General features: G+C 42.4%; 1 protein-coding gene across 1 annotated transcript in view; it reads left to right on the top strand.

Moving 5' to 3' along the window:
* The first annotated feature begins 527 nt into the window (after positions 1–527).
* The window catches only part of ISX (intestine specific homeobox), a 41,840-nt gene continuing 14,786 nt past the window's right edge, over positions 528–27,581 (top strand). Inside the window, exons 1-2 of the mRNA XM_090041084.1 lie at positions 528–711; positions 9,455–9,706. Of these exons, the coding sequence (XP_089897210.1) occupies positions 528–711; positions 9,455–9,706 (436 nt within the window). The remainder of the gene's footprint in view (positions 712–9,454; positions 9,707–27,581) is intronic.

Genomic DNA, 27,581 nt, shown 5'->3' with positions numbered 1-27,581 from the left:
ACACTTTCCTATGTCATAATAGTACATGACACTAAGACTGGGGCAAGATTCTGACCTGAAAGCAAAAAAGAAGATAATTGCCCACCATTCTTTACCTATATTAAGCAACTCTTTCCAGGGCAGTTTTTGGCACGAGCCTGTGTGGAATGCTCCTCCTCCTCCTCCTGGAATTACAATGAGATTGCGCAGAGCCCTTCAAGGCTTATAATGGTTTAGGGTTTGTTTTGTGGTAGGTGGGGTTGTTTAGACTCCCCACCCCCCCCATAGTCATGATGTTATTTTCCCAGAGACTCAAGCACTCTTCCTGATCTGGAAATGCCCTGCAGCAATCAGAAGGAGAAGGTGCGGACTCTCCCATATGTGTGTGGTCTCCATTTCTCCTTCTCCTGCTGATTTAGCTTGGGAGGGTGCAAGCAGGCGGAGAAACACACCTACTCAGCTGTATTATTCTTGGAATACACGAACAACAAAAACAGCTCCAGTGGGGGAAGCTGGAGACGATATCCTTCCCCTCCGCACCTAGTGGGATGAAGATGACTGACCCTAGAGAGTGTGACAGTCTGGGGAAGCCCGTTCTGTCTTTTTCCATTGAGGAGATCTTAAAGAAACCTTCTTCTAGCATCTGCCTAAACAAGGCAGCCAGGAATAGAAGTAGCCATGCCGAAGTAACTCCAGCCCTGGGCTCTGAGCCCCCACTGGAACTTGCCATGGGTAAGCATTTTTTATATTACTTATTGAGAACTTTTCCCCCTTTCCAAATCTATTCGGATTGGCTATGTAGAATCCTGTTTATGCCCTTATAGAAATCTGAGATTTCATTGGTCAAGAGTATGGCTGGTACCATATATTTGATAGGTGCATATAAATATAATCTGAACTAAAACTGAAAAGATTTTACAGATGATCTTGCATGTTTTTAGGGGCCCAGCTTCTGCCTCCCCTTGGAATTCAGTGGGCGCATCTACACATTCATTAATGTGCAGTAGTAATTGTGCATTTAATTTAGTACTTGCTTAATGAAGTACTAACTAAATACACAGTAACCAGAGTTACTGCACAGTAGTGTCAGTACATGCCTTTTTAGTGATGCTGTACAATAGCATATTAGCACTATCCATGCTGTGATGCACTACTGCACAGTGTTATTAGGATACTGGACATTATGTGTCTTGTGTAGATGTGCCCAGTGTGTTACAAAAGCCTCAGAGCCCTAAGAGAAGAGGATGTATTGTCTGAAACAGCAAGAGACAGTGTGGCAGCCTATGTATAGTAACTGCATGGTCTAATACCTGGAGATTACCAATAAAATAAGATGTCCTTTTGCCTTTCTCTTTAAAAAAAGTACAAGCATATCTGAATGATCATCAAGCATCTGTCCTTCCTGTAAGAAAGGATGGAGGGTCAAATGCAGGCCAAATGTAAGCAGGTGTAAATTCTATGAAGTTGATGGAATTTCACTGATTTATACCAGATCCTGCCAATAGAGTCAAGCTCCATAAAAGTAACATGTTTTAATAAATTCAACTGCTTGGGAGCACTGGACTGTAAGGAGAAGGTAGCTAAGCAGTATTGAAACTCAAGTGCTAGGATGGGAAGAACAGAAATTATTTTTCTTTATAGTCTCTCTTTATCATCAGGGACATTAAATTTCCTTCAGGGATTGGACTTGACTAGTTAGCTGCTAGATAACATAATCCCAGTACTTCAGACCAGCAAATGCATTGGCCTTCTTAACATTGATTTCCTTGGCTTTGTTCAGTTGGCCTAGAGCTACTTGGAACATGGTTCTGTTTCTGCAAAAAATGTCAGTTTTTTGTCAAAAAGCCAAAACCAAAAATGTTTACATTTTTGGTTTTTCAACAGCAGTCCAAATTTTCTGCACAAAGTTGATACTTCCAAAACAATCCACATATCTGACAAAAAACAGCCCTGATGGAAAAATTTAAGATAGGCCTAGTTTAGTCTTTGCATTACAGCAGTGTTTTAATCATTATGATATATTATTTGTAATAAAATAGCACACAGAGACCTCAGTTATGGATCAGGGTCCATAACTAGGCATTGGCATTAGACGTCGCACAAATACAGAAAAAGACACAGTCCCTGGCCCGGAGATGTTACAGTCTAAGTAACCACTGTGTTCTGGGACAATTTCAACTGTTTTGTGTCCAAAGTGAATTCTAACAGAGGTTGAATGGCAAATATGAACAGGACAATAGCATAATGAAGATAGGACAACCAGGGCGCCAGCTCCAGGCATTGACCCTGGGGGGAGTAAAAATTGCAGGAGCTGCACTACCAGCCCAGCTGCTACTGGGAGCACAGAGACACTACCCTGTGTGCCACTGCCTCCCAGGGCACTCAAGCACCCATTTATACCTCTGGAACAGGACAAAACCAAACAAGAGCAGCTGGGTTGGATAAAGACTGAAGGTAATAATTGCAAAATATTCACTAGTCTAACACAGTTTGCTTTAATCTAAGCAGATTAACCAGCTGGATTAGAATCTCCTTTGGCCATAGCTGAGTATACATCCTTCTTAGCCCAAAGGTTAAAATCAGTTCTTGTGTACGCTGGAATTTTGGTCACTTCTGCACTAAATATATTTGTCATGCATGGCCCTGGCTAAACTGGCCTGGTCTTACAGGCTGAATTTGCCTAACAATTTCTGACTCATCTTCCATAACAGTGTTACCAGCAGGAATGGCTTAACTACCAGTGATGAGGAGTGTCAGAGTAAATCAACCACCAGTGTTTTATCAGTGTCATTTTACCCGCTCCACATAGGTCTGCACCACCTGGTGATTAAATCATCCAGTGGACAGTCTACAGTAGTGGTTGAACCATGAACACTGTTCTTAGCAAGGCAGTAGAAGGAAAATTCCTAAAGACATGGCATTGGTGCTGGCAGCACCAAACCCATTTCCTGAATCATGAAAGAGCAGTTCATTTTGCAAAGCCGTAAAGGAATTCTGAACATGCAGTTTGGGAAAAATAATTAAAATAAACAGTTCATTCTCATCCAAACCTGTAGGCCTGAACTGTTTTAACAATTTGAGAGAGGCATGAATTCTTGGAGGTGATATCTTTTAGTGGAGCAGCTGTATGATTGGGATAAACATGGACAAGCTTTTGTGCACCACAGTATCCTTCCTTAGATCTGTGGAGAGATGCAGACAGACCTGACGAAAAATACTGTAATACCCAAAAGCTTGTCTATGCCCAATAACAGATATCACTCACAAGAATTCTTGACTCTTGCATATTTCCTGGACTATCACGGCAACATCACTTCAACACTACCTTTAACAATTTGGGACACTTTTGTGTCTTAATTGAGACTCACACGTCAATAGATTTTTGTAGCATAGATAGGACTATGCATTAACTGTGTATTTGGGAGTGTGATGCTGGAGATACTCACCCCTGTTTCCATTCATATTTAAGCTTGTCAATGCCAGTACTAGTTCTGACAAGTCTTTACATAGGATTCTAAGGATGGCTGGGATTCTTATTACTGCATATCAACACAAATACATTTTCACAGCAGACTGTTCCAGCTGAGAGCACAGTTATTTCTTTGCCTCGCAAGTGAGGCAGCAAGCACAGCAAGGCCCATCCCTTGAACTGATGAATTGTAATTTGTATTTCTTTTTTTGTTTAAAAGCACAAACAGATCAAGCTCAAGCTGAGGAAAGTTCATGAGCTAGAAAGAGACTCTAGCTGTAGAAAGAGCGTATGACTCTTCTGTCCACTATTGAAAAACAATAATAGATCCTGCACATCTGCTGCCTGATAAATGAATGCCATTACCCATATGTTTATTGCAATATAAAATATATATTGTAAGTAACAGTAACTCTTAATATTTTATAGGCACAAACATGAGATAATTAATCACTAGAACATGGAAAAACTAAATAAATTATGTAGAGATCCCCACAGGACCTTGTTATAGTCCCTGAAGCAGGGTAAAATGGTAGGTCCTCTACCATTTTAGGTACCTGGTAACCCCATGCTTCAGGTCTCTTGCCAATCACTTGTTGAAATCATAAAGGATTTTTTTTTTCTCTTTCTGAGGTAGGAAACAGGGTTCATTTTCTTCTGAAGCACTAAAATACAGCCACAGCTAAGAAAGAGGATTTTTATTGGAATTCTGCTGAAGTTATTGCTGGTACTTAGAAAACTTAGAAGTTCCTGAAGTGCCTTGGACTTACACTTAGGGCCATAGTGATCAGCAGATTTGAAGTCAGGAAAGAATTTTTCCCCTAGGTTGGAGCATTATGGACTGCGGGGATTTTGTCTTTCTCAGTAATGTGGTGCACGATCCTCTTCCTCAGATCTTCTCAGCATATATTAACCAATGACTTTCCTGACATTTCAGTAGCAGGGCAGCATCAGTGCCCTCATCTCATCTGCTTTCCATGTGATGGGTTGTCCTTGATGTTTCAGGTATCGTACATTGTATTTATGTGTAAAGGTTGAAGCAGTGAGTTTGGTTAATTCCTTCAGTAAACAGTTGCCTAGAAATGCAGGGGGACTGGACTCAAAGGTCCAAGATGCCCCTTCCACTCCTATGTTCCTTGGAAGCTACAAACATTATTTTAATGTTTATTATATTATTTTATTTATTATATTAATTATTTTATTATTGATGAAAAGGCTTTAAAATGCAGGACAAAGATTAAGCTTTTTGATTGTTAGGCAACAACAACATACATATGTTAGTATCCCATATAGATGCCTATGTTAATGGCCTTTTCACTTCTCCAGTAAAAACTCTAGTTTCTCCATATAAGATTTATTTCCAAACAGCAATGGAGCTCTGTAAACCCTACATCTCAAGATGACTGCTTCTGTTCATCAGAGGATGAGTCTACGTTGGTTCCATGCTGCACCCTGGAGTGCCCATGAAGCACATGCCACCCACTCAATCCAACCCCTCTGGATCAATGCCAGATAATGAGGCAATGTAGCTACCTTAGAGCAGTATCAAACACCTGACGTGCTGATTGGCTTATGTTCAAGGCTGCTCTGAGATGTGGTGTAGACTTGCCCAAAGGCACTCAACCTTGTGCCTCGGTCTGAAATTAGCTATGTACTCACGCAGCCCCTTTCTGATGTATTTACTGCTGGTTGAGAGGGGAGTAGGGGCATGTATGGTGTGAACTGAAATGCACTGGACAACTTGCAGGGAATTCCAGGACTGGAAGAGCAGGCATGGGTGTGGTACAGGGTCCAGCTGCATTACCAGAAGTCTATGTACTTCAGGAGTGGAATTATAAGAGGTGCTGGGAGTCAGTGCTCAGATATACTAGGGATGGTGGGCAGGAAGAAAAACAGGACAGAGCAGGTCAGAATTGAAATGCACTGGTAGAGTTTATGTAGGCCTTTCCTAGAACAAAAATAGATGCAGCTCAGGGATGAAATGTACTGCCAGCGCCTTGGGAGAAGTGTGTGCAGCACCTCTCCACAGGCTGCTATGATCCATAGGTCTGAGGCATAACTCATCAGAGTTGATAGAAATTTGTTTGATTGACTTCAGTGGGATTTGTGGAAAGGAGCATTAGCTCTTTATCCCTCACACTCCTCACTGCTAAGAGTCATATAATTCACTTTGAAAAACTTACTGCAAGGTGATGCCAAGCTCCAGCATGGGATCCATGGCATATTGGACTTGGCCAGGAGTTCAAACAATTCCTGCAAAGCTCAAGAGGGAACACTCTGAAGTGAAAGCCAGTTTCCCTCAGTTCATTATATTTAATCTTTAGTTTCTCCCACACTGCAGTTCAGACAGGGATCAGGGAGAACATCAGCATGTCAGGCAAGAAAGACAGAGCAGAGCAGGGGATTAGGCAAGGGAAGGGGATCAGAGTGGCACTCAGGGGAGAGGTCAGGGCTTATCTTATGGCATGCCTGCCAAAAGGTTGACCACTGCTGTCCTAACTTCTCTGCCTGTCATCTGCTGAGTAGACTGCCAGGACTCTGATAACTTTTCTTAGGCAAGAATTACTGATGGATTAGGTCCTTTTGACTGAAAAGGGGGAAGTTCTGCTACCTTCTGTGATGGGTGATGTGTTTCATGGCCTCATCCATCTTCTACTGGGATCCATAGGAGCTTGATTTCAGTAGGTACAGAAATAGGCCTGAACTAAAAATGCTTGTCCTTCACTTCCTCTCATTCTGACATTCCACCAGTAGGAAATTGTTTGAACTGTCATGTTGGCATGAGCAGGAGACTTTGGCCATATGGGACATTATTGTTTGTGTAGCAGTTAAAGCAAGAATATTGGTTTATGCTTGCATTGTTTTCCATTGTGCAAGAGGTGTTCAAACACACAGAAATTCACTCCCACTACCCTGCAAAATCTGAATATGTTGTTTGCTTGCTTTGCCCCTCAAAGTGCTCCACCCACTTTGTTGCAGAGAAGACAGATACAGCAATAAAAATGAGCAGGTTCCACCTGGTCAATATCATCACATCACTCAGGTCATAAAAAATAAATCCAGTAATCTACCCACTTGCTTTTTTAAAATAATTAGAAATTGAACCACAGGTGGAGAAGGGAAACCTAAAAAAAAACAACACAGCAGCAACAAAAAAAAACAAACAAACAAAACTTTGCCCCACATTGTGTGATATACTGGCAACAGGAGAGATTTACCATCCTTACCTGTAATTTTCCACCATTTCCTGTGCAAATGACAGCCGTACCAGAAAGGCCATTTTGAGTCAGCAGTCAAAGCCCTTTCTCTGCATATCAGTAACAAGCATCCCAGGTGGTGCCAGGCTGAAATGTTATCATCCTTGCAGCAAAAAGCTGTATTCACCAGTTGAAAGTTCACCCTGGCTCAAATTCATAAATACCTTTAAAATAATTCTCTGTAGAATATTGTCTTGGGCTGGGGGGCGGGAACTGGTTTATAAAGCTGCCACCCCAACCAGACTATTTACTCATTGAAAGAAGTAAGAGCATTTATCAACAATATAAAGCTCACTAAGGAAACTGCAGAAGAAATAGTCCAGGCCTCTCAATCTCCACTCCAGTGCCTCCAAGCAAAATATCATCCTTCCTCCCTGTATCCATGTTCTCTCATCAGCTCCCTCTCTATCATGATTCCAACCAAAATCCTGAGCTACTGAGTTTACAAACCTACCCACTATGCTTATTCCATCCCATTTTCCCTCCATGATGTTGTCAATAGATGCCTGCTTCTGGTCTTCTCAGTCTCTTACTCAAACCCCCATAGATACAAGATGCTCTTTTGTCTTTCCTCCTCTTTTCCCACCTAGTCTTTTTCTTTCCTTGCTTAACAACATCTTTTCTGAGCATATATCATGACCATTCACTTTGCTATTTGAGCGCTTGAGAGAGATATATTATGACCTTTTGGATTGAAGGGCAGGATGTCATGTCATAATGGGACTGTAAGAATGATGTTGTAGCCATGATGGTCCTGGAATTATGTGAGAGGCAAGAATTTTTGGGGACAGGTAAGATTCAAGACAAGGTGACCTGATAAAGAATGCCTTGCTTGCAAAAGTTTCTCTAACTTTATTCCAACCATACTATTAGTCCATTAAAAAATTTCACCTCCCCAAAAATACTTGCTTCTAGTCATGTGATAACGTAATTTAACTGCTTCATATATGAGCAAACACCACCCCCATAAAACCCAAAGCATCTTATCTTATGTGTTTCTCTGGCCACCATCACTATAATACTTAAGCTCGTTGTAATTCATCCTCACAACACAAGTAAGAGGGAAGAAAGTGGCATTATCATGATTTTACAAATGGAGAGCTGGGGGGCTGAGAGGCTAGATGACTTGACCAAAGTTCACAGGAACTCCGAAGCAGAACAGATACTTGAACCCAGGTCTCCTTAAGTTAGTGATAGCTATACAGGACCATTCTCCTTTCTTACATAGCAAATTTTTTTTGAACAACAGACTAATTTTAATCACTAACTCCAAAATGAAAAGACCCACAGAGGAACAAAGTAAACACCAACTCACACAAACCTCCTCTTGCCAGCTTTTGAGTGAAGGGTTGGACCTTGCCTCAAGCTTGAAAGGTCAACCAGGTTGGGCTTTATGCAATTGTATGTAGAAGTCTCTCCAGTGATTTGTGATAATTTGAAGATAACTTTTGAACAATTGTCCCTTATTGACAGAAGGCTTTGGGTAATTTCCAAAAGCTCTTCCAAGCATATTTTCTTTATGCTAGCTTGTGCTCTCTGATACTGTTGTGCAATTCCCACTGAGGTAACTGTGTGCTTCTCTAAGGACAGAATTGGATTCTTTGTCTCAAGGTAATATAATTTCCTTTGCTTTGATGGTGGTTACAAATAGAGCAGAAGAGTATATATTTCAAACATAAAGCCTAAAGAGTTAGGGACTTTGCCAAGGCCAGAACTTACACCAAAATTACAGTATAATGCATATTAAAAGTCAAGATTTCTTTTTATACGAATTGTCAGGCAAAAATCACATTACCATGGGGATAGCCTCACCAAAACTAGATTAAAATTTGGCAAGATTACACTCTCCTGAAACTGAAACAGGAAAGAAACAACAGCCAGGGTCCTCACAATATTCATCTTTATAACGAGACAAAATCTTGCCTGACAATCAGATGGATGGTCTCTCAGTAGTACTCTGTGCTATCAAGCCAGAGAAATATGAGGACTTCAAGAATCAGGGTCAGTTCAAGTCCACTGCAGGTAAATTGATAAGGACCAGTGAGTAAAAGACAACTTGGATGACTACTCTTTAGATGGCTCTCCACACAGCTACCTCTTCAGAACTGATGGAGTGGTGTTAGCAGCCTGTGCATGTAGCTCCATCTGAAGCTTTTCAATGAGAAAGATGAGTATGTAATGAATGGTCAGAGTTTCAATATTCCTCAGGGCTAGACTTGCAAGTACACAGCACCACCAGGTGTGAGTAGAGTTTCAAAAGCACCCAGGTCTCCATTTGGACACCTAATGAGATTCCAAATTTTCAAGAGCAATTAGCATCCAGTAACTCCTATTGAAATACTATTGGCCAAACACCAAACACTGAGAGGTCTAAGTGGGTGCTGTGCTTTCTTGAACCTCTGGTCCTGCTTACAAGTACACCCTTCTTTGGAAAATCTGGCTTGTGGGGCCTTGCAAGTGGAAAGGATGTAGTCAAGTGAAAGAGAGATGTTGGATCTGTGGGGATTACAGGTCCGCCCAAACATGTGCTCACACCAAAAATGTCAAGGTAACAAGTCATCCTAGCCTCACCCCGAAGTTTAGCATGATTTAGTGCATTCCTCCTGATGTCTAGCTTGCCTTGTTCAAGTCTCCTTGCCTGCCTGTCTACCAGTCAAAGTATAAGTACTAACATTTCTTGCTTTACTGCAGCTGAAAGGTAGCATCCCTCTGCCTGATATAAAGCAATCCTTTACTGTACTTTTCGCAGATTGCAGCAATGCATGGAAATCAGACAACGACTCATCTTCAACAAAGATGCTGAGTAAAGCCGCATGCTCTGCACCCAAGACCAACACAAACATGCTGCAGCCAGTTCACTGCCAGAGATCTACTGCCATGGATACAAGCCCAGCTGCCTTTCTGAGTGAGGATGAAGTACATGAGCACTTAGAAGGCAAGAGAAAACACAAAGAGGAGGAAGAGCCACTGTGTGATTTCCCAGCTGACCATTCACTTCATGGTGAGTCTGCTCAGGTCACTCCTCTTTGACAGATAATTGAAATCCACATATTATCTTACAGGTCTCCCTAAGGTGTCAAAATCCAACAATAATAAGTAAATGTCACGAGTTCTACCATACCTCAGCCCCTGATTGACTCACAAGGACTGTATCTAGGACCAAAGCATAAACTGCTCCCACTTCAGCTTAAGAACTAACTTGACTAGTAGTAAACCATGGCAAATGGCTATCTCTGGCTTACCAAACATGGGCATGGACACCCTTGACCAGTGTGCCCCTTAACATAAGTGTTATCTGGGGTAGTTGTGTGGAGAATGTTGACCTTCATAATAAAACAAGTTGCAATGCCTCAATAGCACATTAGGTAAGACGCAAACAGAATTTTTCAAAAATGGAGTCAGTACCACACTAGCTAAAGAAGGAAGTATTGAGATGATAAGCAGCAGTCATGGGAAGGCCAGACTGGTTTTTGCTGCTCAGTATAGATATTCCCAAAAAAGTCACTGCAGAATTTTTAAAAGTTCAATGCAGGTGACTGCACAATTTTTTAGGCCCCTGAAAATAACATGCTTCAAGGACATAAGATGACAACACTGACTTTACTGAAAAATCCTCTACCCCTTTTTCTTAGCAAATATGCTGAAGGTTATAAGGTAAACACACTTCTCTAGGGATAACCCTGCGAGATGCATTTGAAGTAAAAAGCTGACTTCTGCTGCCGTTACATTAAATGGATGCCTTGCCAGAGAATGCAGTGCAGAGCAGAATCAGACTGCCAACAGTAATGATATTCCTACCAGCCAAAGCTCATCATCCTGTAGTGGGGAACTGAAGGGAGAGTCCGCTGACAGAAGCAGCGGACCTAGCTCTCTCTCTCACTGGCACTGATTAGACACTCACAGGAAGGACTTAGTGAAAGTATTTAAAATAAATACTTATTTACACTGGAAGGACTCTCAAGCTGCAATGGAGAACTGACAGCCTGTTTCCCCCCATGCTAATGGGGACCTTAAACCCAGTGTTCCAGTTTTGCACTATATCTGCTTAAATCATACAGCATTAAAGATTCACTGCTATTAAACTGGGACTAAAATAGGCAAGAAACTGATTACTACTGTTGGCACTGGATTTGTGACCAATATACCTTATTCTGGGTTGACCCAAACCCTCAGACTAACCACAACTTCTTCTTGCCATAATAGGCAAATGTTATTGATGCACAGAGTAAAGAGAGTAATGCAGGCAAGGCAAACAAAATACCCCCCTATTCTATTTATCTACCAGTTCCAGGGTCCACAGAGGAAAGATACTCCTAGCCAGTATGTGAGCTTCACCCTGTGGTTCTTTCTTGAATGTTGGCAGTCTTGGAGGTCGAGGGCCAAGGGGGTGGGTCAGATGGGCTGGTGGTGCACCCTCTGTCCATGGTGGCCTCCGATTCACCCCAGGGGACCTCTGCTGCTTTGAAATCCCTCTTTTGTATTCTTACTCCTTTGATGACTCTTCATTTCCAGGTACCATAGATTTTTTTTCCCTGTAGTCATCATCATACTGTCCATTTTCTGTTCTGTCAGGATATTCCTTTGTTTCCACAAACCCATCACGTGCACACATCTTAATTTGGTCATTTACTGGTGTCTTAATTTGGGCATGCCTGACTTCCTAATTTGGTCTGTCCACCAAAACTGGAAATCCCCGGGTTTTGCAGCTAGGCACTGTGATCTGGCACCAATGCAACAGGTTCCCTTATCATCTTTGTTATGGGTTTTCAGGGAACACCATGCAAATTTCACAGCCTGTTTGTCCATTGGCCTCAGGAAAGGGTGTCCACTTTGAGGCTGTGAAACTTTGTCACAACCAGGCTTTTAGAAACCAGTTAACCTTTGCTGTTCCCCTGGATCATTGTTCTAGTACAATGCCTACTTTACCTACAAGCCAGTTCCTAAAAGCAATCCTCTAAATATCATTTTCTAGCCTTCACCTACCAGTGCCAGAAATGACTTGGGTGGGCAGGCCCTTTCAATAACAGTTTTGCATGATCAGCCATGATGAAAACTCCACTTTAAACTAATTCCTTCTTATCCTATTTAGTAACTGGAGCAAACCTCTCTAGAAAACTCTGCAGATAGACCATTGGAATGGTAGGGTATTTGGGATCCAGGTCACAGGGCCTGCATTGCAGCAATTTCAAGAAATACTCTTGGACGTTTGGAGTTAAAAACTCCGCCTACCCATGTACCCGCCTCAAAGACCCCAGGTGCCCTTCCACCACTTACCTTTATAATCTTTGATCGAAGAGGGTAAGCAGCCTTCCCCCATTGTCCCCTATTCTCTGTCCCCTAGCAGCACCCAATACCCCCTAGCATATCATAGCTAAAGCGTTCCTTGGAAACAGAAGCTACCACACTAAGGATTCTGATTCTTCTCTGCAACTGAGCTCACAAATAAAACAGTACTTGCAGCAGGATCAGAAGGGTTTCCCCGGTCCTTCTGCCCTAAGAAAGTGGGCATGCAATTCCTTTCCCCTCAAGAGCCTTTAAATTGTGGGGACATGAATCCTCACCTGGGAACTCACCTCATACCCAACACCTAGTTTGAAAGAACTCCTTGGTAATCTGAGAAGGAAACTACCAGACTTCAGAAAGGAGCAGGCAGGTGGTGTGTAAGAGAGCTAGAAAAAATAAGCCACTTCTATAGATAACTTTCAAGGGGAGGTATATTGGGAGAAAAAGAAGGCATTTGAGCTGCATGACCAGTAGATGAAAGGCTGATAACTGTGGCAATCAACAAGACCCACTTCAAGTTTAGATTGACCATTGATTTCCAGACAAAACCATCACAACATGGCATCACAGGTGATTAAATCTTCTAGTAAGGTGGCCTCTCCCATTACAAGGTTTGGAAATAGAGGGTCATTTATAATAAACAGAATTATAGCCCTATCGTGGTTGATTTATTTTAAGTAGTACCTCTTACACTTTGAACTTCAAGACTTGTTGGCATAAGCAAAAACAGGTTGAACATTCCTTTCAGAGATCCCAGTTCTCCTGCTCAGGGGATGTCATATCCTTCATACCTTGGTGTCATATCCTGGAGGCTGAGGGAAGAACTGGGCCAAGATATGCTAGTTATTCTATGTGATGTTTCCTTAATTTGCTATACTTTTGAGATGGATACCACAGTTATAATATGAATGATATAGACACTTTGATTAACAGTTGGCCCTAGCTGCTGAGCTAATGGAATCTGCTCTTTAAGGTGGCCAGTAGGGGTGTGCAAAACAGGCCCTATTCGATCTGGATTTGGATTCGGCCTGAATTGGGGACAGTGATTCAATCTGTTGATTTGGATCACTGTCCCCGATTCGATTCGGCCAAATCTGAATCTGATGATTCGATGCTGATTTGGTGAATCAGTGATTCAGACACAAGGACAGCTTTAAAAGTTTTTTCTACATGCCTTGAAGTAACATCATGGCTCATGATTGCTGCCATGCTGGGGTGGATGGAGTATCCCACAGCTGCAAGGGGGGCTCTCTAGCGTGCTTGGCAGCGAACCTGGAAGTGGACCGGAAGTACTTCTGGTCCACTTCTGAGTCTGCCGAGGAGTGTACCCAGCAGAGCACCCCTGGCCCAACAATCTGCCACAGAGGGACCCCAGGTGCCCCCCCGACCCAGGAGGCACCAGTTGCCAAGCTAAGGGGGGGGGAAACAAGGGGGGCCCCCAGCATGCTCCCTGATGGACCCAAAAGTGCTTCTGGTCCACTTCCAGGTCAGCTGCTGAGCACACTGGGGAGCCCCCCGTGCTTCTGTGGGACAGTGCATCTGCCCCAGCACCACAGCGCTCAGAGCCCCTGCTACCTAGAGGTATGTAGAAAAAACATTTAAAGCTGTATCTACATCCAAACTAAATCTGTCTGAATCTCTCCAAATCAATTTGAAGGGTTCCAAATCGATTTGGAGAGATTAAAGGGATCATAGTTTCATAGTTAGTAGGGTCAGAAGGGACCTGAGCAGATCATCTAGTCCGCCCCCCTGCCATGGCAGGAAAGAGTACTGGGGTCAAACGACCCCAGCAAGGTGTTCATCTAGCCTCCTCTTAAACACCCCCAGGGTAGGAGCCTGCACCACTTCTCTTGGAAGTTGGTTCCAGATCCTAGCCGCCCTGACCGTGAAGTAGCGCCTCCTGACATCTAGTCTGAATTTACCCTCTGCCAGCTTGTGACTGTTATTCCTGGTCACTCCTGGGAGTGCTCGGGGGAACAGGAACTCCCCCAATGCCTGCTGGTCCCCTCTGACTAGTCTGTAACAGGCCACTAGATCCCCCCTCTGCCTTCTCTTATGGAAGCTGAACAGGTTCAGGTCTCTCAGCCTGTCCTCATAAGGCCTGCCCCGCTGACCCCTGCTCATGCAAGTGGCCTTCCTCCGGACCCTCTCCATGCTGTCCACATCCCTCTTGAAGTGCAGTGCCCAGAACTGGACGCAGTACTCCAGCTGCAGCCTGACCAGTGCTGCATAGAGGGGGAGGATCACCTCCTTGGACCTGCTTCAGATACATCTGTAGATGCATGACAAGGTGTGGTTGGCCTTCCTGACTGCATCCCCACACTGCCAGCCCATGTTCATCTTGGCATCAATGATGACTCCAAGATCCTTTTCTGTCTCTGCACTGACAAGAAGGAAGTTCCCCAGCCTGTAGGTATGGTGCTGGTTCTTCCTCCCCAGGTGTAGCACCTTGCACTTGTCAGTGTTGAAACCCATCCTGTTCTCATCCACCCACCCCTGTAACCTGTACTTTGATTCAATTTGGATTCGGAGATTTGGCCACTGAATCAGTCCAAATCTCTGCCGAATCGAAACAGAGACCAAAGCTTCACACCACCATAGTGGCTACATAGGGAAAGGCTATGTTTTGGAGGTTTGTAGGCTGTGTGCAAGTGCTGATGAAGATGGCTCTTTGTGAAATGATTCATCACTGGTATTTTACTACAGGCAATGATCAGCAATTATCATACCAGCTAGCAGTGCAATGGTTTTAGCACAAAACTTAAATGCAAGTGGGACAAATGCTTTACTAATGTAAACTGGTATCACTCTATTGAATAAAAGCAGACTAAAAAAAGCCAAACATGCAGTCCCCTCTAGACCAGATCTTGAGCACAGCTGTAGATGAACAGGTTTGGAAAAGTAATTGCTTGGGAGACAGCTATATGTATACTTACACACAGGCAATGGTCCTAATCCTCAGCTGCAAGCGAAGAACACTCAGTGCAGCTGAATAACAGGAGAGCAGCGCACAGGTGATATTATTATATCATTAATCCCATAGGCATTCTCTGCTGAGCTAGACTTCTGGCACAGAGTAGAGCAGCCTGACAGCCTCTCTTGATTGCACTTATTAGGCATTGTCCCAAAGGACTGGGGGTTAGTAGGGCAACATGAACTCATTCCTTTCCCCTAGCTAGGCCTCCTACAAAATCACAGAGAGGGGATGGCTTAGGAGTCACTACCTCAGCTTGGTATCTGTTACAGAGTTCCCTTTGTGACGCAGGCTCTCTAGTAGTTGCTAAGACAGGTTTTAGGACAACTTTTTGCTTCTGAAATGGCACAATATTGACACAAGATAGGAGAAAAAAATGGCTCCAAATAGATGATGTGATCAAGTTTGCATCACTGTACAGGGCATGTCTACATATGCCCCTGACTGCGTAGTTGGTACTGTGCAGTCCCAGCAGCACATGAATTGTTTTCCACTCTACGGCACAGTAGCAATGAGCTACTGCACAGTAGCAGCAGCATCACGGTTAGTGCCCGCTAATGTTATGTCGCCATAGCTTGTCATTATGGTGACATAGCATCTCATGTAGACGTGCCCTGTGAGGACTTTTAACTGTTATTTTGTTATTTCTAATTTGTGTGAATTGAAACCCGTAATGTTTATGTTTGGGATGTCTTAGAAAAAAAGAAAAGGGACCTGACCAGGACTATGGAATGTGCTTTTCCGGTAGTCTCAGAAAGGTTTTGGGTGGATATTGCTGCCTTTTTATAGGATACTTTTAAACCTGTCTTACAAAAAATTATCCCAAGAGTATAGGAGCAGCTACACCTGGTCCCAGCCTCACATTTTATCAGAATGAGGAATAAGGTTTCAGTGATCTACATGTTTAAGTCTGAGATTTTTTTACTGTTGCCTGTCAGTCTAGTATTGGAATCACTCCTTATAAAATTAATGCAATAATCAAGTCTCTCATAGACTTAATGGAGCCTCTGGCAAGTCTCCCTTACCCAGATCAGAACCTGGTCAGACTCCAGGTTCACCTGAGGTTCTTCAGAAGACTGTTCCATATAGGAATCCCCTCGACTGCAAATGTTTTATTGTTCTCCCCACCTCCCAAAGGTCTTGCCCTGGGCTTTATGATCTGCATTGTCCCTCAGGAGTGCAGCTGACTCTGATAGACCATTCACTCTTCAGTGTAGCTAGAGCTTGGTCTGCTTATTGCTTTGAAGATTAGAGGCACAGGCTTAATCTGGCATCAGAAACTGATTGCGAATGAGCGCAAGGACTTCAGCACAGGCCAGAAGTGCTCCCTGTAGCCTCTACCAGGGAGTAGAAAGGCTAAAAATGCTCAGAGATATTCACTGAGTATGCTTAGCAGTGATTTTTTTATGCATAGATGCTTTATTTTCATGTTTTTTCCTTCAAGCTTAGCAATTCCCCAGGGAACATAAGCCACATACTGAAGTTTGAAGGGGAATTTTATTATTAGCGCTGGCAAATGGACAAGAATCACGCCTGCTTACTGCCAAAATCATGCATGGAATATGTAAGTGTGTCCTTCACTAGGCACGATCTTTGCAGGCAGCCTTGAATAACTGATCCTTCTTTGGTCTGCCTTTTCCCTACTAACATTTCTTATACATCAGTATAAGTGTTTATTAACATTTCTTATACATCAGTGGGGGGGGTTTATTTAGACAGAAGTATTGCATTTTTAAGAGTCATAAATCTCTCCCACCCTCCACTTGAATCTTTATCGTGTGTTTAAAAAAAAGAAATCGGGGTGCTGCTACCTATTAATATTTGCATTACTATAATTTCTAGAAGCCCTGGTCATGGACAGGAGAATCCATTGTATTAAGTGCTATACAGACACTGAACAGTCCTTGTCCTGAAGAGTTTAGAAATATAAGTAATCTCAGCTTCCTTACTGATGACAATAACCTGACAGTCCTGGACATTTTTAGCTTAGAGTTCATGCACATTCTTTGAATTCACAGACTTCATTGCCATGGTCTCCACTCTGAGTAGAGAATATGATCTGACAGCAGAAACACCAGAGAACAATCATATTTTTTCATTGTAAAGCTAGACCTATTGTTAATACATTAATACCCAGATTCCCAAGATGTAGGGCACAGTCCTTTGTACAGGGGAAGTAATGGAGGTGGAATTGGTATCCATGGGGAGTCACTAGTAGGGGAAGTGGCTGAAGTAGTGGGGGTGTGAGAGTGGCCAACTTTACTACTGTGGGGCATAAACCCTAAGTATTTGGGTAATACTACATTAATAGATTAAATGCTTTTATAAGATACTTTATAAATGCTACTCTAACTTGCTCAGTAATTTGCTGCTTATAAATATAATCATTCCATGGGTCTTGTGCAGCATTCACATACACTGGTAGAAATGTAGTAGGTATATTTCCAACTCTGCATTGTTTGGTGGGTCTGCATTGTAAGCTGGTCCTTTCCCTTTTTATTCTTTCAGGATTAATTCTGTTTCTCACCATTCCTCCTGGTTATTAATTGGAATACATACCAGCTAAATTGTCCCCTCCCGTTCCTTAATATGTGCATGTGCAAGGATCAGGAATAGCAATGAGTGCTAAAACAAACATCTCTGTGGACAGAGCTTCTATCCAGGGTCATTCTTTTTTTAAATCAGAAAGGAAAAGAGCCAAGATTCAATCCTTCCCTTCTCTTCCTCCCATTTTCTTGGGATTTTGGATACTGAAGACACATTTTCCAGAGGCCAGAGGGCAGTTTGCTCCTGATAACAGAACATCTGTATTGTGAGAGCTTGTAAGTTAATGACATTTTTGATAAGTTTATCTCTAAGATCTTCTAAGTCTTTTATTGGTTTTCCCCAAATTGTCTGAAAACTTTTCATTACAGCCCCAGGAGTTGATGTTTAATTATTGTGCTTTAAAATTGAGGGCATGCCTTTTATCTATTGTTCTAGCAAAACCTGTATCCTATATCAGGTAGCAGCAAAGGCGACATACCAAGGTAATGATGGGATCACATTGTGTAGGAGGGAACAGGGACCCTGATTGAGATGGGGAGGTAAGCAAGTACGCCTGACTGATGTGTAAAGGTTTGCAAGTGCGAGTAATAACACATAGCTGGGACAAGCTAGAAAATGCGCTGTCTGAGAAACCTATAATAAACTCAGCTCTCTATGCTGAACACATGGTAAGTTTCTTATAGAGTTGGCTGGACAGTATATGGTTTCCAACCTACCTTCCAACTGGAAGCCATCATTTGATTAGGTCTGTTGGTACTTCTTAAGGAATCGCTGTTGGTAAAAGTAATTAAGACCAGAGTTTGGCTCACACTAAAAGGCACAAAAAGCAGACATTTCGCCAGAGCTCAGTTGCTCAGATTTGATTTAATCAAGAAAGGAAATTGCTTGTACATGACAGCAAAATTTCACATTGGCCTGAAATGATTCACAATGCATTGGTCAGCCGGTCACCAAACTGGGAAAGTACTGTGTGACTTAGCTGCCTGCTTGCAAACCACATTCTGACTCTCGAGCAATGGAATGAATATAATCAGTCAAGAGGTTGCAAGAACTCTATAGCCAACAATTTGAGAGAATCAAAGCATGCATAAAAAGCCATTCTCCTTTTCCATTCAATTTCTAGTTGAAGAAACAGCTAAAATCATCATGGGCTAGACAGTCAGATGTCAGATACACCCCTTAATAGAAGCATGACGTAACTTCCAGCATACCAAAAGTAGCACCAGGGAGGTTCCATGAGCTTCCTCTCAGATCATGCTTCCCTCCCCACCCTAATTTCCCTTTGCCACTTCTGGCAGTCAGTATTTGCAATTTGTGGGAGACTATTGTCCAGGTCTGCTCCAAGAGGAGAAGGAGTCTGCTGCAAGGATATCAGTGCTTATGGCGACAACAGGAGATGGAAAAGCGGGAGCAGCAGAAACAGTGTGTTGTGGGCTGAATCCAGAACTCAGAGCCACCCACCCTGCACAGAAACACATGCCTGAGTTTCAATAGAGTCTGTTGATCCTGAATAAGCCTCATCAGCCATCTTCAGACCCACAGATAAAGCAACTGTGGAAGATGAACATCCTCAACTGCAAGGGATTGCCAATGACTGGTGGCTTATACAAGCAGAAATTGCAACACTCCCAGGCAGGCTAGTCAATGTGGGGGTGGGAGACAAGGCTTCATCTGCTACCTACTCACCTGTTCCAGGAAAGAAATAAAATGGCACACAGCTCTACTCACTTCTGCCTCCATGTGCTCAGCCACTGTGCAGTGGTATAAGAGGAGTTCTTACTCCCTTGAACAGGTGCATTGTCTAAGTCGCAACCTGCCCCAGTGAGTTGTTTGCAAAAAGTCCTTAAACCAGTCTTAATTTCTCTTGATTTGTGTGATAGGCTACACTGCTGGGTGGTTGCAAGCTAGTCACTTTACCCCTTGGTACTTCAGGTTCATTCCCCCTTTCCCCCATCTCTGCCCCATATCCTGTGAAATGATTCTAACCTCCTTCAGAGAGTATTTAGAGACCTACTGAGAAACAACTCCATATAGGTAGCTAATTATAATCTTCTACAGTGTTGCTGATGGTGAAAGAAGTTGACATGGGCAGTGAGTGAGGCTTTTTTTTCCGCTCTTAGTTCCCTACTGTTTCCCCATGTGCAGAATCACCTACACATGTGCACACATGTACGTGTGTGCGCATGCACACACACAGTTTTCTAGCTTGTGCTTTGTGGACAGCTCTTGAATAAGCAGAACCTTACAAATTCTAGTAAGAAACTTCAGCAACTATTTCTCAAGTTTCTGTGAGAACAGCAGTTGTTTCGCCAAAGGCAAACAGGCTGTCAATTACCATTAAACTTTTTGATGGTAATTGATTTGATCACTATATTCTTCAAATATTTCTTCTTCCCCCACTCCCCACTGCATTTTGCTATAGTGCCTTTCACCCAGGCTGGGGCAAAACATGGTCAACACTTAATGGTCTCTCATTAGGGGGAAAGAATGCTCATTATTCTGCTTGTCTAAAGATGTTTCTGACCTGGTATTTTTAGCCTGCTTGCTCTTACTGCCTTGGGTCCCCACATACCAGTTTCTCAGCCACACTATCAGGTGATTAAGCATTATATTCAGTGCCAGGGTGCAGGCAACTTTTGACAGCATTCAGGATTGAGGGAAAGGAAATCAAATCTTTAAAAGTCCCTGTGTCCTGCTGCTCCATTTCTGAAATGCCTCAACAGATAGCAGCAGGATGCTAAAAGCTACGCTTCACTAACAGAAGTCTCAGCCCAGAGCAATTTATATGTATCCAATTAGAATCAGTCTCACTGACTCTGCCCATCCCTTTTAATAGGGGGTTAGAAACCACTTTAATAAAGATTAGCCACGCTGCCATACTCCCACCTAAACATTGCAGCACAAGGACTTTTAAATCAGTAAGCAGCCTCTTTAACTAGGAGGGGGACCCCTGCAAATAGACACATTTCTGTACATAGACAAACAAATTTGGTTTTACTGCCATCAGTGAAGCACAACATAATAATCTACTTTTTTTAAAGAGGAATAATCACCTTCACCCTGATGCTCGACCAGCACTAACAATTTCACTGAACCATTTAAGCATCAGGGGAAGTGAGCTGAAGGAGCTGGCAGGGAGACCAATGCATCTAGAGTCAACGTGAATTAAAAACAGAAAGAAAGAATAAGTCTTTTAAAGGGACTGTAAATTAGTAGGTGCATCTACTTTTTGAGGTGAGCACTTACTATGTATCTATCTATACATATATATAGGTAGATGTAGATGTAGGTATATGTATATGTATATATGTATAGCTATATATCTAGATGTGTATCTAGAGAGAGAGAGGGAGAGCGAGAGAACTATATATATAATAAATGAGTGCACCTACGTATTCAAGGTGAGCAGCCAACAGTGGCAAAAGAACAGGTTAGGGACTAATTAGCATACCTGGACATGCCCAAGTCCATGGGGCTGGATGGGCTGCACCTGAGGATGCTGAGGGAGTTAGCTGATTGACTGCAGAGCCACTGGATATCATCTTTGAAAATTCATGCTGATTGGAAGAGGTCCCAGACAATTGGAAAAGGGCAAATATAGTGCCCATCTTTAAGATCCAGGGGACTACAGTCTCACTTCAATCTCTGGAAAAATCATGAAGCAGGTCCTCAAGAAATCCATTTCTAAGCACTTGGAGGAGGAGAAGGTGATTAGGAACAGTCAGCATGGATTCACCAGGGACAAGTCCTGCCTGACCAACCTGACTACCTTCTATGATGAGATGACCAGCTCTGTGGATGCGAAAAGAAGAGTAGATATGATATACCTTGACTTTAGCAAGGCTTTTGATACAGTCTCCCACAACATTCTCACAAGCAAGCTAAGGAAGTATGGGTTAGATGAATGGACTGGAAGGTGGACAGAAGACTGGCTGAAGTGTTGGGCTCAGAGGGTAGTAGTCAGTGACTTGATACCAGCTGCCAACTAGACATTAAGTGGAGTGCCCCAGGGGTTGGTCCTGGGGCCAGACTTGTTTAATATCTTCATTAGTGCCTTGGAAGATGGAATAAAGTGCACCCTCAGCAAGTTTGCAGATGACACCAAGTTGTGGGGAGTAGTAATATGCTGGAGGGTAGGGCTAGGGTTCAGAAAGACCTCAATAAATTGGAGGACTGGACCAAAAGAGATCTCATGAAGTTCAACAAAGACAAGTGTAAAGTCCTGCACTTAGGACAGAACAATCCCATGCATCACTAAAGGCTTGGTCCACCAGGTCATTTACTGCAGAGCTGCAATAAAAGACCTGGGGCTTACAGTGGATAGTAAGATGAATATGAGCCAACAATGTGCCATCGCTGCAAAGAAGGTTAATGGCATATTGAGCTGCATCAGTTGGAGCATTGCTGGAAGATCAAGGGAAGTAATTATTCTCCTCTATTGAGCACTGGTGAAGCCACATCTGGAGTACTGTGTCCAGTTCTGAGCCCTTTTCTAAAGAATGGATATGGACAAATTTGAGAGAGTGCAGCAGAAGGTAATAAGAATGGTTGGAAGACATGACTTCTGAGAAGAGACTGAGAGAACTGGGCTTATTTAGTCTGGAGAAGAGAAGACTTAGAGGGGATTTAATAACAACCTTCAACTATCTGAAGGGAGGTGCCTAAGAGGATAGATTGGGACTGGTCTTAGTGGTGGCAGATAACAGAACAAGGAACAATGGTCTCAAGTTGCAGCAAGGGAAGTTTAGGTTAGATATTAGAAACTAGGAGGGTAGTAAAACACTGGAACAGGTTACCCAAAGAGGTTATGGAATCTCCATCCTTAGAGGTTTTTAAGACCTAATTAGACAAAGCCTTGGCTGGGATGATCTAGTTGGGGCTGGTCCCGCTTTGAACAGGAGGTTGGACTAGATGAGCTCCTGAGGTCCTTTCCAACCCTAATTTTCTCTGTTTCTATGACTTCAGAAATAAAAAGATGCTTATGCTTACTGTGAAATATTTCTTGAAAGACACAAATGATATACCTGAATTAGTTGCACATCAAAAAGTTATTGCTAAAATTAAAAATACTTATAATAAATATGTACAGCTAAGCCCACACTTCCTTTTTTAACTATTTGCAAAGAAACTTTCACAAAACAAGCAGAGTGTTTGGATTTAGCTATCATGTACATAAAAATATAGCTCTACAGTAATCAGAGGTGCTACTACAGGGAAGTCAAACCTACCTTTCATCTGGTAACCTTAACCAAGATCAAGGGAGATGTAATGGGAAGGACATCAAAATGCTCCTCAGTCATTTTGCCTATTGCCCCTCCAATGAGTCAACATACCTATTGAGACTAAATGAGTTAAATGCAATCATGAACCTCATCCACATGAGTGGATGCCATTTGTGGAGCCTCAAATCCTTTTGAGGCATCGTAAAACACGTAAAGCCTTTTGAGGTGCTGCAAAATGCATACACCGTACATGGTGCATATTTGTAGCGCAGCAGCAAAATTAGATACCGGGAAATCCTGGCATCTAAAAAAAGCACAGAGAAAAATAGCGGTGCGGCCCACGTGGCAACAGCATGCGTCAATTGTAATCAGATTCTGGCCAGCCAGAGCCACACTCTGGCTGCCAGCCAGGCTCTGCATGCCTGGATCCCCACTGCTGCAGCCCTGGGAAGTCCCCAGCCCCCCAGGTAGGCTGCTGGGGCCAGCCCAGGTGCTGGTCCCAGCCTCCACTACTCCACTCAAGGCAATTTACTGTGTGCTAGAGTGTGCAGGCAGATGAGTGCCTGGGGACAAGTAGTAGTGGCACAAATATGTGCCACTGCTATTTGTTCCCAGGGACATGCACAGTGCGCTTGTGTGGATGTAGCCATGAAGTGTGAATGCAATATTGAAAGCATACCTGAACCAGCTTTCTTGGAACCTTTGGAGAAGAGCTAGGGCCAGGTCTTCATGGAAGGCTCAAGCTGAGCTTGTACAACCCATGTTGAAGCTCATGCTTTGCAGCTACAGTGCTATCCACAGAGGCTGTGGAATCTCTATCCTTAGATGTTTTTAACAGCAGGTTAAACAAACATTTGACTGGGATGGTTTAGACATCCTGCCTTGAGGGGGGAGGTGGACTACATGACCTCCTAAGGTCCCTTCGAACTCTACTATTCTGCTATGTTATAGTAAAGCTGTCTCAGGTACAACTTTATGTGCTTCAGTTACCTTATGGCAGTACAAATGACCCATTTTCACTGAGCTTGAATGACATAATGGGACTTTGGTGCAAATTAAATTTGATCCCTTTGAACTGGGAGCAGGACTAGCTCTAAATGTACTGGCATTGTTTTGCTGGCCTTTCTCCACAGTAGGTCTTAAAGGCCAAGGATCAGAGATGGAAGTGGAATCTGGACTTATGTTTCCATGGAGTTTAGGTGTTTTGGCATTGGGGTCCTGCTTTTGTCCTAAGCCTATTTATAATTAGGTCTAGACTACAACTGTGGTTATCAATTTTAATGGAACTTTACTGATTTACATAAATTGAGAATCTGGCCCTTTTAATATCCATAGTTAATGCAAAGGCAGCTGTATCTCTACAACATCCTCACAGACTGACGTATTTCACTGCTTGATACTCGCAGGCTTGGTTTCAGTAGTCAGTTAACCTGTACTCAGATACCTTTCACAGAGCATAAAACACACTTGAATATCTCCAGCTTTTACATAGAGAGCAAGCTTGGAAAACTCATACGTATTCTTATTTCCCCAGAGACTCTGGAACCAAATTTGTAAAGCCAATGTTACAGTTCCAAAATTTTCTAGTCTTATATCTTCCTCCCACGTTCTTTATTAGACTGTAATTTTGAATGCTGTTGTTTGCTATGGGATCTCTCAGCCGAAGTCCCAAGGCAAAGAAAAATCTCAAAGCTAGAGTCAGAAAAAGTTTCATCATGCAGGGGAGAATTTTAATGTGCAGTTTCATATTTTTTTTAACTAGATTTTTTTTAAGAATAAGGAGAACAACTGATTAGATGTAATTTAAAAAAAAACACTCTTCTAGTCTTCCTACCAGCAACATCTTTGATTAGTTTGCCATCATTTATTTTGCCAGTAATTTCATTTCCAGTTCAAATCAAAGCCAGTTCCCGTGGTCTCTTCTAGCCCATTGTTAGTCTCAGGTTATTTTGTTTTGTTTAATTTTGATAAATTTCAAATCTGAGAAACTGCTCTCAGAAATGATACATCTGGGTACTGTAGGTATAGACTCTTATGTAATATGCTTACTCAGAAAGAATTCACCAAGCCTCTTGAGAAGCATACCCAAATAGAAGGTCAGGACTATTAGAATAATGCCAGCAACATTTTTTCCAGCTCATGGCAAATCCAATACTATTTATATCAGAGAACTTTACATAAGATAATAGAAGCTCAAGAGCCTTCTGTTTCTGATGGACATTGTTGATCCTTGGCACTTAACGGGCTGTCCGTGAGACTGGGAATGTTGGCATGGTCCCTGCAAAGTTCTTTCCTCTGTTCAAACACTGGCATTGTTTCTGACAACACTTAACTGTTCAATACGTTTGGCCAAATTCTCAGCGGGTGCAAACTGTCATAGCTCCAGTAACTTAGCCACACTGATTTATACCAGCTGAATACATATCTTAATATTATCTAAACCATTCTTATAATAGTGTAAGATTGATGTAGTTGGGATGGTCCAGAAATTATGCAAGAGGCAAGGATTGCTTGGGGTGATAGCTTTTATCAGGCCAACTGTTTATCCCAAATGCATAGTTGGTCTAGTAAAAGATATCCCATTAAGAAATCCTTGCCTCATAGATCATTCTCACATTTTCCTTTTAGAGGAGGCTTTGCAGCCAACCCTGTAGACTCAGGAACAGTATTTACCCCATGAGTCTCAGCTGTACCCCTGATTATTAATGTCTTGATTTTCTGGTTGTTTTTGAGATGTTCTTCTGTTGCTTATACTAGCTTGATTCCTGTGCCCCTTTAGAAGATTAAATTATATCCAATTACCTGTGTACCAAATAACATGCCAGATAGCTGAAAGTCCTTAAGCTAGGCTTTGTGCCTGACCAAAAGCATACATTCCAATTTCTTACCACAATGGATTAGCTCAAGTATGTGTGAACATGTTACCCTTGAAGGACTGACCTACACAAAGATTAAAAGTCAACCAACACAGGTTTTGCTTTTTAGCTGAAATGGAAGAGTTTTGTGTTTCTGGGGCTAAGGATCCTTTGTTATAGCCATGGTTCCACATAATAAGGTAGAGACCATGACTGTGATTGTATGTTTGCTTTCTATAAGCAAAGGGCGATCATTTTCAGTATGTCTGTACAGTGCTCAGCACACTGAAGCCCTCGACTCATTGGTCTCTAGACACTTGTGCAATATAAATAATTATTAAATAACAGTGTGAGTATAGCATATAGAATCATGGTTGTGTGATGAAGCATCATCTATCTGACAGAATATTACCATAATATTACTGATCTTGGTATTCTGTGGTGTCTCTCAGAAGGGTTTGATGGCTGACCAAACTCATGGAGGCTCAGGGTAAAAATTCTCCTACAAAAGATCCATCACCATGAACAAAGTTCAGTCTCTGGCATTCACAGACTGAGTGGAGATTTCAAACTGAGGCAGCTCAGGGTTTCAGTGAAATTTTGACCACTTCTCTCTTCTACATATATATATATATGCACAAAATGTTTCTTATTTCAGAACACTGTGTCAACAAGATTCACTGTAAATGACATTTGCTCCTTAGGGCTAAAGTGAAGCATACAGTCTAATGAGAAGTACATGGATATACCAGTCAAAAGTTCAGTAGTTTGGCTTTAGCTTTGAGACATGAGTTTTATTAGTCCATACTGAAGCTTGATTCTGAGATACAGGGATAATGACAAAGCTCAGGGTAGTCAATATGTTCTTCTCATGTTCTTACATAACTGGACCCATTTTGAAAGCATCTCAGCTGTGCCAGGAAAGCTACTATTTCCCAGATCAAATAAATCACCTACTGGTCCCTAACAACTATATCCCAGTAGCCTTGCTGCCAGACTGTGTTCTCAGAGCTGGTAATTGATTGGTTTTCCATGTCAGCATGGTAATGATACAGCAGGCAATTCCAAGTCAGGCAATTTATGAGCGGTTTTTCCGTAGCTTGTAGAGCATTTATATTGCCTAAGAACTGGCATGACGCATCTTGCCAAGTGTTCAGTCCCCAAAAAGGAAAGGTTTATAATAATAAAATATTCAACAAAAGCAGCACAAGTTACTGGTTTTGAGATAGATGACTATCTTTCCCCAGTTAATTGGTTCTTCTTAGACTAGGTTTCCTGACTGTCGCTTGATATACACTGGCTGATTTAACCAAACTATGGAAGACCATAAGTTATTATTCAGATAAGTGATGCTCTCTATCGAAATAAAAACAATGCATCAGGGACATTATCAGGTGCCTCAGGTCACCAAGCAACAAAATCATCGTGGTTACTAGCTGGATTAGAAACATTAGGGTCACATCACATTTCAGTTTTACAAGTTCAGTAGGAAAAAAAACCCAACAAACTTTGCAACATTCACAGGTCATCTCTGTACCATACCACCAGTGGAGGACCATGCAGAGGGGAGTAATAGAAGAGTTTCGACATATATGAACCAGTATTGTAGGACACTGGCAGTGCTCTCATCTCCCCTGCTTTTATCAAGGACATGCTTTAGGGCATTTCTGGTATATCTGGCTTTGCTCCATGTAGCTGTGTGTATAAAGGTTGGAAGTGGCAATTGTGGGGAATTCTGAGTAAATGGTTACCTGGAAATACTGGGGTCTGGACTCAGTGGCAGAAAAGTCCCATTTCAGTCCTATGTTCTTAGTTCATTGCACCAAAAGATCACCTTTATATTGTGGGGTATGTCCCTTATCCTTGCTTTGCTGAATGTAAATCTCATCACAGTAGAACATCCAGCTGAGCTGGGCACATTTTTTCAGTCAACAGATTTCATGGATTTTGTGTCAGTTTTGTCAAAGTATGTAGGGAAAACAAGTAAAACTGGAA

This window comes from Crocodylus siamensis, chromosome 4 (assembly GCF_052110815.1).
Source record: "Crocodylus siamensis isolate JL-2025a chromosome 4, ASM5211081v1, whole genome shotgun sequence".
NCBI classification, from domain to species: domain Eukaryota; kingdom Metazoa; phylum Chordata; order Crocodylia; family Crocodylidae; genus Crocodylus; species Crocodylus siamensis.
The sequence above is the reverse complement of the archived record's forward strand: the minus strand, read 5'-3'. Positions and strand labels throughout refer to the sequence as shown.